At 39.7% G+C, this 12,937-nt stretch overlaps 1 protein-coding gene across 2 annotated transcripts; it reads right to left on the bottom strand.

The window, feature by feature from the left end:
• Positions 1 to 806: 806 nt before the first annotated feature.
• otud6b.S (OTU deubiquitinase 6B S homeolog) lies at positions 807 to 11,661 on the bottom strand. Of its 2 annotated transcripts, none has more exons than NM_001098705.1 (7): positions 11,478 to 11,563; positions 10,630 to 10,832; positions 8,640 to 8,732; positions 6,829 to 7,141; positions 5,238 to 5,299; positions 2,556 to 2,662; positions 807 to 1,063 (listed from the first exon to the last, which is right to left on the bottom strand). In NM_001098705.1, exons 1-7 carry the CDS (start codon positions 11,551 to 11,553, stop codon positions 985 to 987), a joined length of 933 nt encoding a protein of 310 aa, NP_001092175.1. In that variant the 5' UTR covers positions 11,554 to 11,563; the 3' UTR covers positions 807 to 984. The 2 variants fall into 2 exon arrangements, with proteins under 2 accessions (NP_001092175.1, XP_018124021.1); XM_018268532.2 differs by having other exon boundaries at positions 808 to 1,063; positions 10,678 to 10,832; positions 11,478 to 11,661.
• Positions 11,662 to 12,937: the final 1,276 nt, after the last annotated feature.

Raw genomic sequence — 12,937 nt, forward strand, 5'->3', positions numbered from 1 at the left:
TCTTTCTGCCCATTGGTGATTGAAATCGATTGGTGATTGAAATCGAAGTCCCGGTATAGCTGTACAGGAATTGTATAGGTCAAGTTTGAACTTCCTCTCCAGCCTATCCAATCCACAAGCAGCTTTCATAGGACTTAAACTTCAGTGACCAATAAAAAGTATAGAAAACTGTTACAGTAAAGATGATCCCGGCACATGAGCTCCGCCCTCCATTCCAAAGTCTGCAGCTTTCTGACAGCAGGGGAGCCCGACGAATCAAGTAAGTGCAGCATGGCCGGGCCCCGCTAAGACATAAAAACCCTTTAGGGCCCCGGGACAACTGTCCCCCCTGATAGCAGCCCTGTCTAAATGTAATGGCACACAAGGAGATTTGTAACCAACAAGGAATCTGCACCACAGCTGCTGACAAATCTCCCAAAAATAAACATTCGGTTTGCAGCAAATAAAACACATGAGATGCAGCAATCTGGCTTAATCACATTTTCTTGTAATTAAGCCGGATCACTGTATGCAACGTTTTACGGAAAGGCATTTTTGGGAGATCTATTTCCCATGGTAGGGCAGATTTCACGAGGGTGTTCTCTCCTTGTGTGCCATTACCATAAAAACAGCCAAATATGTATTTTCATAAAGCTGACAATAAATGAAGAGACACAAACCCTGCTGAGACTTTCAACAGAGGCAATGTAAAACATAAGTGTATAGTATCCATTCAAGCACTATGAAACACTTCAGATCTGTGATACTTTGTCATGCTTAGAATACTTGCTTGGTTATCCTACAGGAAAATGAATACGTAGGCCCAACAACAACAACAAATGCAGTTTATTGTACTGAGAGCAACAGCACATCACCAGAATGTTTCATACAAGGTCAAATGGACAGATGGTGATGAAGCTGATGCCTTCCATAGATAAATGTCAATAATCCATATTCTTTCTTAGAGATCACCGTACTCAAGATGGCAGTTAACGACAGGTACAACTAGCTGTTCTCTGTAATTGTGTCCAGATTTTCAACGGAATTGTAATGTTCCCCCAGTCCATACGCATGTCGCATATATCTGTAAATAAAAAGTAGAAAGTCCAATATCACCTTTTGCAGCCAATCACAGTAAAAACACTCTAGTATTATTTACTTCACTGAATAGAGAATTTATACTTCGCTGTATTGGCCACAGAAACATTTTGCTAGCTGTCCCAAATATTTACAGAAACCACAGTAAAAATGCATATAATATATGTCCCTTGTCAGGGGGTAGCCTTTGCACATCACCTTCACTGCAGACATTTGGAGACACACTTTAAAATGTAAGTTCAACTATAAATTAACTCTAAGGGGTTATTTATCAAAATCCGAATTTATCTCATCATTTTCTGAAATATCCTCCAACCAAATCTCCTTTTTTATCAATACATTTTCCCAAAAAATTCCAGTTCAGGAAAAATCTCAAAACAATCGCGAAAATTCATACGATTTTCCGCCCAAAAAAAATGGAGTTTGTTTTCAGATTTTTTCCCGAAAACCACAAAATCTTCTGATTGTTGCACAAAAGCCAGCACAGATCAGGATATCCTTGGGACTTCTCCCATTGACATATACAACCTTGGCAAGTCTGAGATGCCAAATTTTCAGATTGAGACTTTTTCCATGGGTTATATAAAATCCAAAAAAATTCAAATTCACTAAAAATTCGGATTTTATAGTAAAAAAAACCCTAAAATTCTCAAGTTTTTGGCATTTCGGACTTTAATAAACAACCCCCTTAGATCAATTTATAAGAACTCTTTGCTCAGTCTTCTTTTTTTATTGCTTATGTTGTCTGAGTCATTTGCGTTCATACTGTGTTTCTAAACTGCAGGCTGACCAAGGCAACCAATAAAAAAAATTATCGTCTGAGGGTATACATATTTCTATTCTAGTTGTAATTATTTTTAATATGTTTTCATAGAGACCTTCTCTTAATCTTGCATTCTGACTTGCAACCACTTCTTCCTGGATGCCATTGATCTCACACCTTAAGTCAATTGCATTGCAGTTAAAGGAGAACTAAACCCTAAAGTTAAAAAACCCTTACCCCCTACCCTACATAGACACCCCCTCCCTCCCCCCCTCAGCCTAGCTTCTACCCCGGGCAAATTCCCCTAAGTCTTTACTCGTCCGTGCAGATTCTGTCCAGCAGAGTTAACGGCAGCCATCTTCAGCCGCTTCAGTCATTTTCGGACTGAGACCGGTGCGAGTTCCATTGCAAGTTTCGGCGCATGCACAGTTGTTGCAAAGATTACCAAAGAGAAGAAGATGTCGCCCGTGAACTCCGCTGGATAGAATCTGCACGGAGGGGTAAGTAAGACTTAAGGGCATTTGCCCGGGGTAGCAGCTAGGCTGGGGGGGGGGGGGAGGACAGAGGGCGGTAGGGGTTTTTTACCTTTAGGTTTAAGCCAAAAGATATATTCACCAGGGTATATACAATGGGGGTTTGCAGAATCAAGAAGCAGCTCAGCAATAACTTAGAAGTCTGCGTAAATAAATGACTGGCAACTCTATTATGTACTTACACTAAGGTGATCGATTTGTTTGAGTATTCTTCACCAATGACAATAGGTGAGGATTCTGCCTGGATCACTTCTATAGGTGTTTTCAGAATATGAGACAGGGCTCTAAGCTAAAAAGAAAAAAAAAAAAAAGTAAATAACATTTATGCTCAAGCCAACCCAACGCATATTAGGTTATGATTGTGTCCCAGCGATAATGTGTTCAGAATAATAGCAGTGTGTTTAAAAAAAAAAAGTGAATAAAACTCAAAATCCTTATAATAGTTTTGATTTCCATACACGCAACTGCATTGGGAACACTGCAAATTCTATTCCAAATGAAAACATGAAGAAAAATCTATCAAATGTGAGTTATTCCTTTACAGAAAGTGAAGAAAGGGGAATATTAGGCTGTTCCAAAAAACCAAAAAAAATAGCAGTGTCTGCATTCTTCTTTACAAACTCAAACATTCACTGTATAAACTGAAAAATGTTTCAAGATTTTGCTTTCCTTTGAATCACTGAACTAATATTTAGTTGTATAATCAGTGTATCTGAGAACTGCTGCACATCTGTGTAACATGGAGTCCACCAACTTCTGACCTGTTACATTTCACAATTCTTCTGCATTTCTTGCTTTTGCCTCAGAAACAGCATTTTTGATGTCACCCCACACGTTTTCTATTGGATTAAGGTCTGGGGATTCTGGTTGGTCTAGAACCAAGATGTTGCTCATTTACTGGTGTGTTTGGGGTCATTGTCTTGTAGAAACTCCCATTTCAAGGACATTTCCTCTTGAGCATAAGGCAACATGATCTCTTCAAGTATTTTGATGTATTGAAACTGATCCATGATAAATACGTCAAACAACATATTATGAGAAACATCCCCATATCATGATGCTTGTGTCACCGGCTTCACTCTGTACTGTGACTTGAATTCAGTGTTTGGGGGTCGTCTGACAAACTGTCTGTGGCCCCTAGACCCAAAAATCTTGCTTTCATCAGTCCACAAAATGTTGGGCCATTTCTCTTTAAACAAACCACAAAAAAAAACAAAAAAAACAGGGCTATCCAGCACTATCCACAGGGCCAAAATTATAAGTTAAAAAATGTCTTAGTTAGACCTAGTTAAAAGCATAAGTGCATCTCCATAAGCCCTACACGTTTCATACCTGCAAGGTACTTCATTTCTCTTTTGTGTTTATTGGCAAATTGTAATCACTTCAGCAAACGTCTTTTTTTGGGACATTTCGGAGGCTTCTTGCCAAGGGTGTTTTTGCGGTTTTCTCTGCCAGAGATAATACAAAGCGACGGAAGATGGTGACAGGGAGCTCCGTTGCACTTCTATGCATTTAAGTGTCAGATTTTTTTACAAATGCACATCGTGAGGAGGAAGAGGGGGCAGAACGTTTAGGGGGGCTTTTGGTAGAGGGGTTAGTTAGTAGAAAACATATTAAAAAAATAACTTTGCTTAATAAAATGAACCTTATATTGAAATGCACAAAGCAATCCTGTCCTAAAAGTGGGGGCTTCTCAGTACTATTTTTTTTACTGTTTTTCCAAAATCTAAGTTTAAAGTTGCATGTTAGTGTCTCTGGTGTTTGAGTCTGGCAGCTCAGTAATTCAGGTTAGAGTCCTGAGCAGGTCCATTTTTTGGAACCTGCAATATGCAACCCGGGCCGCAACCCGTATTCTTACGCACTTGGACCCACTACCCGACCCGCAAGTACCTTATCCGCAAGACGGAGCCGCTGACCATCAAGAAAAAAAGAAGTGCTGTCATTGTAAACCGGAAGTGACATCATCGGAAGTGGGCGTGATCAGAAAAAAGGAGTAAAGATCGCTATTGAGAAGACCGGCGGCCCAACCCGCAGAACCTCCGACCCGCGTCTATACCTGCACCCAGAACTTCTACCCGCAATCCGCAGGTTTTTGCATGTAACCCATGGGTATCCGCGGGTACCCGACCCACTGCAGGACTCTAATTCAGGTGCAGACGACTCTAAACTGTTACAATTTTTCAAAAATGAGTTGATCCATTTCTCAGCAGCATCTGTGGGATATTAGCAACTATTGTATCAATTCTAACAGCTGCCTGTAATGAAACCCAGAGATTCTGCTCAGCAGGGACAAAGATAAGAAATGTATCAACTAAATGTATCCATTTAGAACAGTTTACAGGGTCGGCCATCCCCCCTCCCAGGGCTGCTTCAGAAGGTGAAAAATGACACTTTATACTTCAATATTAGAAAAACGTTCACACATAGAAAATAGAAAGTCGTTGGCAAAAGTCATTATTTCTGGTGATCTATCTGAAAACAACTAGTTGTTTGAAGGTGAACTACCCCTTTAATAAAGACATTTAAAAATTTTAAATGGCCAATAGAAATATGGTGATATTACTAAAGATGCACCGAAACCAGGATTCCGTTCGGGATTCGGCCTTTTTCAGCAGGATTTCAATTCGGCTGAATCCTTCTGCCCGGCCGAACCGAATCCAAATTTGCATCTTAGGAGGGAAATTGCGTGACTTTTTGTCACAAAACAAGGAAGTAAAAAATGTTTTCCCCTTCCCACCCTTAATTTGCATATGCAAATTAGGATTCGGTTCAGTATTCGGCCGAATCTTTCACGAAGGATTCAGCCGAATCCAAAAAAGTGGATTCGGTGCATCCCTAGATATTACTAATCACAAAAAGCTTACCTCTAACTGGCCACCCCATGCTGGTGTATTCACTATGTCAGTGCAGTATTTCAGAAACTCTTCTGTTGGCAAATAGTAAAAGAATGTTATAAATTATCACCTACCCCCACATCACCAATAATTTGTTTAGTATAATTGGTTTTGATAAAGAAAAGTATTAACTTACAATAGCAGATATTAGTATTATATAAATAGCAGGACTAAATATTCTACTTGCACAATATACAGTTCGGGCAGTTCCATATGGATAATAAAACAGACTTGAAATCTATGGCAGATGAAAAGGTAAGAGGGACCTTCCTACACACTTACAGATAGATCTCTCAAAATAAGACTTTATTCCCTCTGTGTATATAGCTTTTCTTTAGCAGAAAATGTATACATAGATAATTATTTTTGTGTGTGTTATTTTAAAAGGGTTGTTCACCTTCCAAATATTTCATTTGAGTTATTTTCAGATTGTTCACCAGAAATAAAGACTTTTTTAATTGCTTTCCATTTTTTAAATTTTTTTTTACCTTTTTCCTAAGATAATGTTCGTGTCTCTGGGTTTTCAGTCTGGCAGCTCAGTGATCCAGGTGCAGGTTCTGAACTGTTACAATTTGCTACATTTAATTGCTTTATTTAGCTGGTCGTACTCAGAGATACGCTCGTTTGGCGAGGTCGCCAAAAGTGCGGATCTCTACCAGATATGCCCTCTTTGAGGTGGGAGAGGCTGATCCAACATTAAATGATCGGATCACAAAGCTGAAAATACAGGAGATCTGATTGATTATTACATCAACAAACAGATATGGCGTTTGATCTTGCTGGATTTTAAAACCTGGCTGATCCACATCTGCCCAATTTCCGGCCAAACATCAGTTGGGAAAGTCCAGTAGGAGGGCCCCATAAACTGCCGACTCAGTCTGTTGGCAGTTTATATCAGGTCGTGTATGGCCAGTATTAGCAGCTATTGTTTCAATTCTAAGGGAGCTAGCACACAGGCAGATTTGGAGAGATTTAGTCGTCTGGCAACTAATCGCCCCTTCTGCGGGGCGACAATTTCCCCGAACTGCCTTTCCCATGCTATAATGAGAAAACGCCAGCGCCAACTACTCACGAGGAAACTTCGGGCTGCTTCGGAAATCTAAGCACAGCGAATGCATTGGCGCTGCTGTTTTCTCATTATAGCAGGCGGAAGGCAGGGGAAAGGCAGTTCGGGGAGATTGTCATCAGGCGATTAGTCGCCAGGCTACTAAATCTCGCGGAATCTGCCCGTATGCTAAAGCAAGGCCAATGATAAGAAATGTATCAACTTAATTTATTAGTTTACAACAGTTTGTAGAGTCAGCGACCCCCCCCCCCCACAAGCTGCTTTAGAAAGCAGGTGAAAAATGTTCACAAACAAAAAAAGTCTTTGGAAAAAGTCTTTATTTCTGGGGAACTATTTGAAACCAACTGAAAAAAGTGTTTGAAGGTGAACAACCCCTTTAAGTGTTCTGTGTATGCAGAACAAAATTGAAAGCACTTAAATTTAAAAAAGTGTTCTTTTTATATGCTGTGTTTAATTTCAAAAAAGTATATAGAACCAAATAGCAGCAAAGCTTACCGTGTGTGTACATCCCGCCTGTTGAGGAGTTTGTTAAGAATGGAAGGAAATCTTCAGCATGATTTTGCATATAGTCTGCAGTTTGGCTTCTAAAATTTGCTACAGTGAAGGCATTACCTCGCTCGTTCAATTGGTGTTCAATAGCTTTGTACATGCAGTGTCCATCAGAGGGGATCTGCCTGATCTGCAGCTCCCTCTCTAACAAAATGTGGGCAAGTTTCTGGCTTTCAATGTGCCTGGCTCCTGATAAATTGACTATTTCTGCCTCAGCAATGCGTTCATCCCTTTCTTTTTCCTGGGCAGCCTTTTTTTCCTATAGGGATTAAAAAAACAGGTGATCAGTATGTTATTATTATTCTTTTATGTTACTACTACAAACACTGCTACAGAAAGGATTAAAAATTCTCTTTTCAATGTGCAGGGATATAAAAATTGACCACAAACATTCTTTTGTAATATGATCAGTACCATGAAATCGGATTGAATTGTATAGGTGCAATCTAAGTAGTGTTTCAGGCTAATTTATTGAATATTTCAGCAAAAACCTTAATAATCCCTCCCTTCTCTTCCACTTCCTGCTCCCTGAATTCCCAGGCTGTGCAGGGGAGATGGCGGCTCTCAGCTCACTGCACTGTAGGACAGGAATCAATCAGCAGATAACAGGACCTGATAGGGAACTGAAGCCTATCTGTGCTTGTGTGACTGCAGGGCTGTGATTGGCTGTCCCCCCCCTACTGTATTTCTGGCAGGGACCATTAGGACACGCCCACCACTTATTTGAAACAGGGACACGGACCAGTGAACATCTATAGGGAGCTCCAATAAAGGGGCTATTTTTAAAGATAATATAAATTTTTAGCACCATGTAAAAGCAACATCATATTTTTTGTTTCATTTATCCTATGTCTCCTTTAAGGTCACATAATATTTAAAATAGCCATTCCCTTCAATGGTCAGCTGGAATATTATGATCAAGTCCTAATAACACTTCACCACTTAAAGATCTTTTTATATGGTCAAACATAGAGATTTGAAAGACAGTATGCCAATTGATTTCGTTAAGTCCTAAAGGAGAAGAAAACCTACCCATAGCTTTTTAAAAAAAATGTCCCATACCAAATGTTCCCCCATTGGCGGCCCCCTTGCCATGTACCTGGAATGACTATGCAGAGCAACACAATGGGGTTGGGGCCTGATGCTGTAAAGGCTCACAGGCATTCATAGACAATTTTTCCCTGATGAACAGGAGTTCACCCTTAAATGTTGTGTGTTTAGTCACCCTCTATGGCAACTGATAAATAGGTTTCTGAATGAATATGTGTATTATTCCTGTTTCCACTGGAAGTTTGTTCCATTACATCAAGCAACCAGAGCGTGGGTCAGCATACAAACTGTTTCCTCCTGATTCTCAGTCTCCTAGTTTTGGAATGGAAACATCATTCTAAAGCATTCAGACATTAATTATGTAACACATGTACAGTATAAACTCATTATAAAACAATCATTATTGCATGGGATGTAGTGCAGTGTCCAGAAGTAAATAAATTTCTTACCCCCATATGTAATAAAAGGCACTAAGTTTGCCCAGGAGCAGTAACCCATAGCAATCAATGTGATGTTTGCTTTTAAACAGATGACCGGTGAATTGGCTGCTGATTGGTTGCTATAGGTTACTGCTCCTGGACAAACTTAGTGTATTTTATTATATTACCCCATTATTGCTTTAAGTTAGGATGCAATCGGTGTTTCCTAAAATGATAAAAGACATACTGTCAACATAATATACGCATTAAACCATACAATTGCCCTACCCGCCTCTTCTTTGCCTTGGATACGCGTGGCTGCTGAACTGGCTCCTCACTTTCCAAATCTAAACTGTTCACGCCATTTGTAATACCGCTCACCTGCAAAGCAAATAGTACAAACATATAACCATTCATTGTCTGTATTTTAAAGCATGCCATAACAGAGAACTGCAATAAAAATAGGGACACATTTCTACATTAGTGTTGCCTTCTACCAACATAAGCAAGCATCCAAACTATTGGTCTGCTTAGTAAAGCCAATATATTTATCCTGCTGCAAACGACATCGTGAAAAGTGCACTGCAAACTGCTGACTCGTGCACAATATAAAAGCTGCTTGCACAATAAAATACGGCTTCCCTTGGCATACATCTAAAGGCAGCTATGCACAGGCTGAGAAGGGGGGACAATCTGATTGATCAACCGAAAGCATGAAAGCACAAAAGCTTTAAAAGGAGCCATACATGCTATGGTCATCTTTCTATTGTTCTTAACATTCAGACATAAAAGCCCAAACGATTAGAACAGCAGGAAGTGAAAAAAGGTTTCTTTTACTTGGCAGATATGATTTTCATACAGGCCTGATCCCCGACCCAAATGATATCCATAGTACAATCAGTGGGCAACACAGATGCACCAAAACTCATATAAAGATGTTATTTGTGCATGAATGGCCACCTTTAAAGGATCTAAAACCACAAGATCTGACAGTTCTCACTTATAAAGAAAACACTTACACTAGTGCGCATGGCATATTCCATTTTGAGCAAAGACAGAGAGTGTAGGTTGTGGCATTAAATACTCATAGACAATAACAAATCCGACAAAAGGCTCCCCCATTAGGATTAATGGGCACTTTACATGTAATAGTAAGGAAGTAATTTACATGTTAAAATGAACATGTGGATTGACATATATAGGGCAAATGAGTAGATCCATTAAGACTCGCTTGAATGAACACAAAAGTAAAATATGAAATTATACCATAAAGTTGGAGGATTAGGGATGCACCGAATCCACTATTTTGGATTCGGCCAAATCCCGAATCCTTCGTGAAAGATTCGGCCGAATACCGAACCGAATCCTAATTTGCATATGCAAATTAGGGGTGGGAAGGGGAAAACATTTTTTACTTCCTTGTTTTGTGACAAAAAGTCACGCGATTTCCCTCCCCACCCCTAATTTGCTTATGCAAATTAGGATTCGGTTCGGCCGGGCAGAAGGATTCGGCCGAATCCGAATCCTGCTGAAAAAGGCTGAATGCTGGCCGAATCCCGAACTGAATCCTGGATTCGGTGCATCCCTATGGAGGATGGAAATAAACAGGAAGAAAAGAAAGATAGAATTTCTGAATGATCTGTAGTTAGGAATTATTTTCATAACAAACATACAGTCTTGCAACTAAGATGGACAATATTGGAACAGGTAAATACTATTAAAGGAGGCAACATACCAAAACAGCCACTAAGGAGAGAGGCAGTTTGGATAAATAGATTAGACTCTCTTATGCCAATTGGATTAAATGAAAATTTTAGTTTACAATGTAAAGACTTTGAGATTGGATTGAATTTGTAATATGTATTAACTGGGTTTTTTAATTGAGATGAATTATTTATTTATTACAGGTACTGAATTATGCACCTAAAGAATTGAGACTGTATGACAATGGAATAAGGACTTTTGCATCATGATGTTAAGGGGTTAATGAATTTGGTGATTGGTCACATGATGTAAGGGGTACTTAATGCATGAGGTTCACTTAGTGTGTAATGCACCTGAGAAAGGGGTTTTCCCGAAAGCTTGTGTTACTTTTCCGCTGTATTAAAATGTTTTAAAGGCAAAGCTGGAGGATGATGTGCTTCATATCCCATTATTCAAGAAAGTCATTTGGCTGGCTTAGAGGCAGCTTGAGAGTGGATGCACCCAGGAAGAAGTAAGTGGTGTGCTGAAGGAATTGCACTGTATTAAATACTCATAAACCATAACAAATATAAACCTTAAAGTGACAGCACTCGTCACACAGCTGCTGCACAATGGGACACACTTGGGTTGGTCCAGTTTGCTTCTGTGACAGGGCTTCCAAGTCTCCTTTGTGTCTCGCTTCGAGTTCTGCTTCCAACTTAGCAATATCTTCAGTCAGCTGCTTCCTTCTCTTTTTGTCATTCTTGGGCACATTATTCTTCATGCTCTGTATTTTGGCTACAAAACAGAAAGCAAATACAAGACGTAATAACATACAGGGGATCAGCCATCTGGAAAGTCATCCTCCTATGGATATTACCTATAATTCTATATCAAGCCTGCAATTATAAACATATATGTATTTCAATGTATGGCTTTGGGGCAATATAACAACCAAACACGTGTAATAAACAGTAACAACCCCCCAAATACCATTTATTTTTTACACATGATGATGGGTGGCAAAGAAATGTATTCAGCCCTTTAATAGGGACATTTCAAACAACATCTGCCATTAAAGGGTGGTACAGCTGGCATGTTCACTAACTTCACTGGCTACATACTTCATACCAATATAGAACACCTAAATGACCTACTGACAAGCCATGCAGGCTGCAGCATGTATAGAAATCTGGTTCTACATGTAAACATTGTCACATGACAAGTATATATATACAGCATAAGATACTGTATGAAAACGTGCCCATTTATACTAATGCCCCAGTGACAGGCCGTTACCTTTGGCAGCAATTCTGCTCATGCAATAGGGAGAATAAACTCCAGTCCATGTCTGATCCACAATGTCCTAATGTGCGTTCCGTAGTAATAGTCTAACACACAGCTGATACTGCCATCGCTTTTTTCCTGCAGACTTAAACTCACCTTGCAGGTCCTTCTTCTCCTTACGGTGCTGCTTAATCAACAGACCCTCTTCCGAGTTCTCTTCCACCTCATCCATGTTATAGTAGCTTCATCACTGCTCTGCCAGAACCCAACGTGAGGCACTTGCACAGCTGTAGTGACAGCCAATCAGCTTCCTGCTAAGCACTCTCCGGGAGGGCAAATCAGACACGCCCAATCCATTGGCTACTAGAAAGCCCAAGCGCGCCGTGATTGGATCATCCATAACCTTTGAACTTTAGTTTCCACGTGGGGAAAGTTGAGCGACGTCAACACGCTGCCTTCTCACTCTATACCTCTGGCAGACATTTTTGATGCTGGAAGCTATGCTATTTGTTGGCTGGAAGTCTGTTGCCGTTTTGACTTTTGTTTTTTGTTTTCTCCAATTGCTGGTATCTTCCGCCCTCTTTACATACTTTACACGTAAATTCCATACCTCCCAACATTTTGGAAGTAAAAAGAGGGACAAAAATTTTTTCCCCCACGTAGCGCAGCAATTTTTTGACAACACCCCTTTCTGTGGCCACACCCCCTAATTACCATGTTTGTTTTACAAAATTTGGCAGGTTATGAAAGTTTGAAAATATTTCTCCTTATCTAAACTGTGTTTTTGTGTCTCAAAATTGTTACAAAGTATCTTATTTGCACCTGTTAGCTGTTCTGGGATCTCTGCTAAAAGCCAATGAAACGTTGTTTCTTTTTCTGGCTGTTCAGTACAGAGAAAAGAGGGACTTTCCAGTACAAATGAGGGACTGCGGGTTGAGCTGTCAAAAGAGGGACTGTCCCTCCGAAAAAGGGACAGTTGGGAGGTATGAAATTCTAATTTGACTTTGCATTTTTTTTAAAAAATAAGTTAAAGGGGGACCTGCCACCCAGACATAAAAAAATATGTATAATAAAAGACCTTTTTAAAATAAATATGAAATCCAAATGATTTTTTTTATTAAAGATTCATAACTAATGTAAATGCTTTTAAAACATCTCAGCTGTCAATTAAATATTGTCTGCCCCTCCTCTATGCCTTAGGCAGACACTAGCCTTAGGACATCAGGTCCCCCATTCTGGTGCACAAACAAGATTCTGAGATGATGCAAGGCTAGGGTTGCCACCTGGCCGGTATATTACAGGCCTAGACAGTGAAAATGATGGTTGATCCCAATGTTATTAATAGGGAAAAAAGATAAATATATAGGAAGGCAGGTATTTTTTTCCGGAAAAGGTGGCAACCCTATGCAGGGCTTGTCTTAATAACAGTGTCTACAAAATGGCTCCTGCCAGCTTGCTGTAATTATGAATTCCCAGACCAAAGCAAACAAGATTCAAATAATTTATATAGTGTCATTAAAGTTCATTTTGCTTTACTAACTTGATAAAATAGGATTTGGAATATTTTTTTCAGGTGAAGGGTCCCCTTTAATGGGAAAATGTGTTTTTTTCAAAAC

Source organism: Xenopus laevis, chromosome 6S, assembly GCF_017654675.1.
Source record: "Xenopus laevis strain J_2021 chromosome 6S, Xenopus_laevis_v10.1, whole genome shotgun sequence".
NCBI lineage: Eukaryota > Metazoa > Chordata > Amphibia > Anura > Pipidae > Xenopus > Xenopus laevis.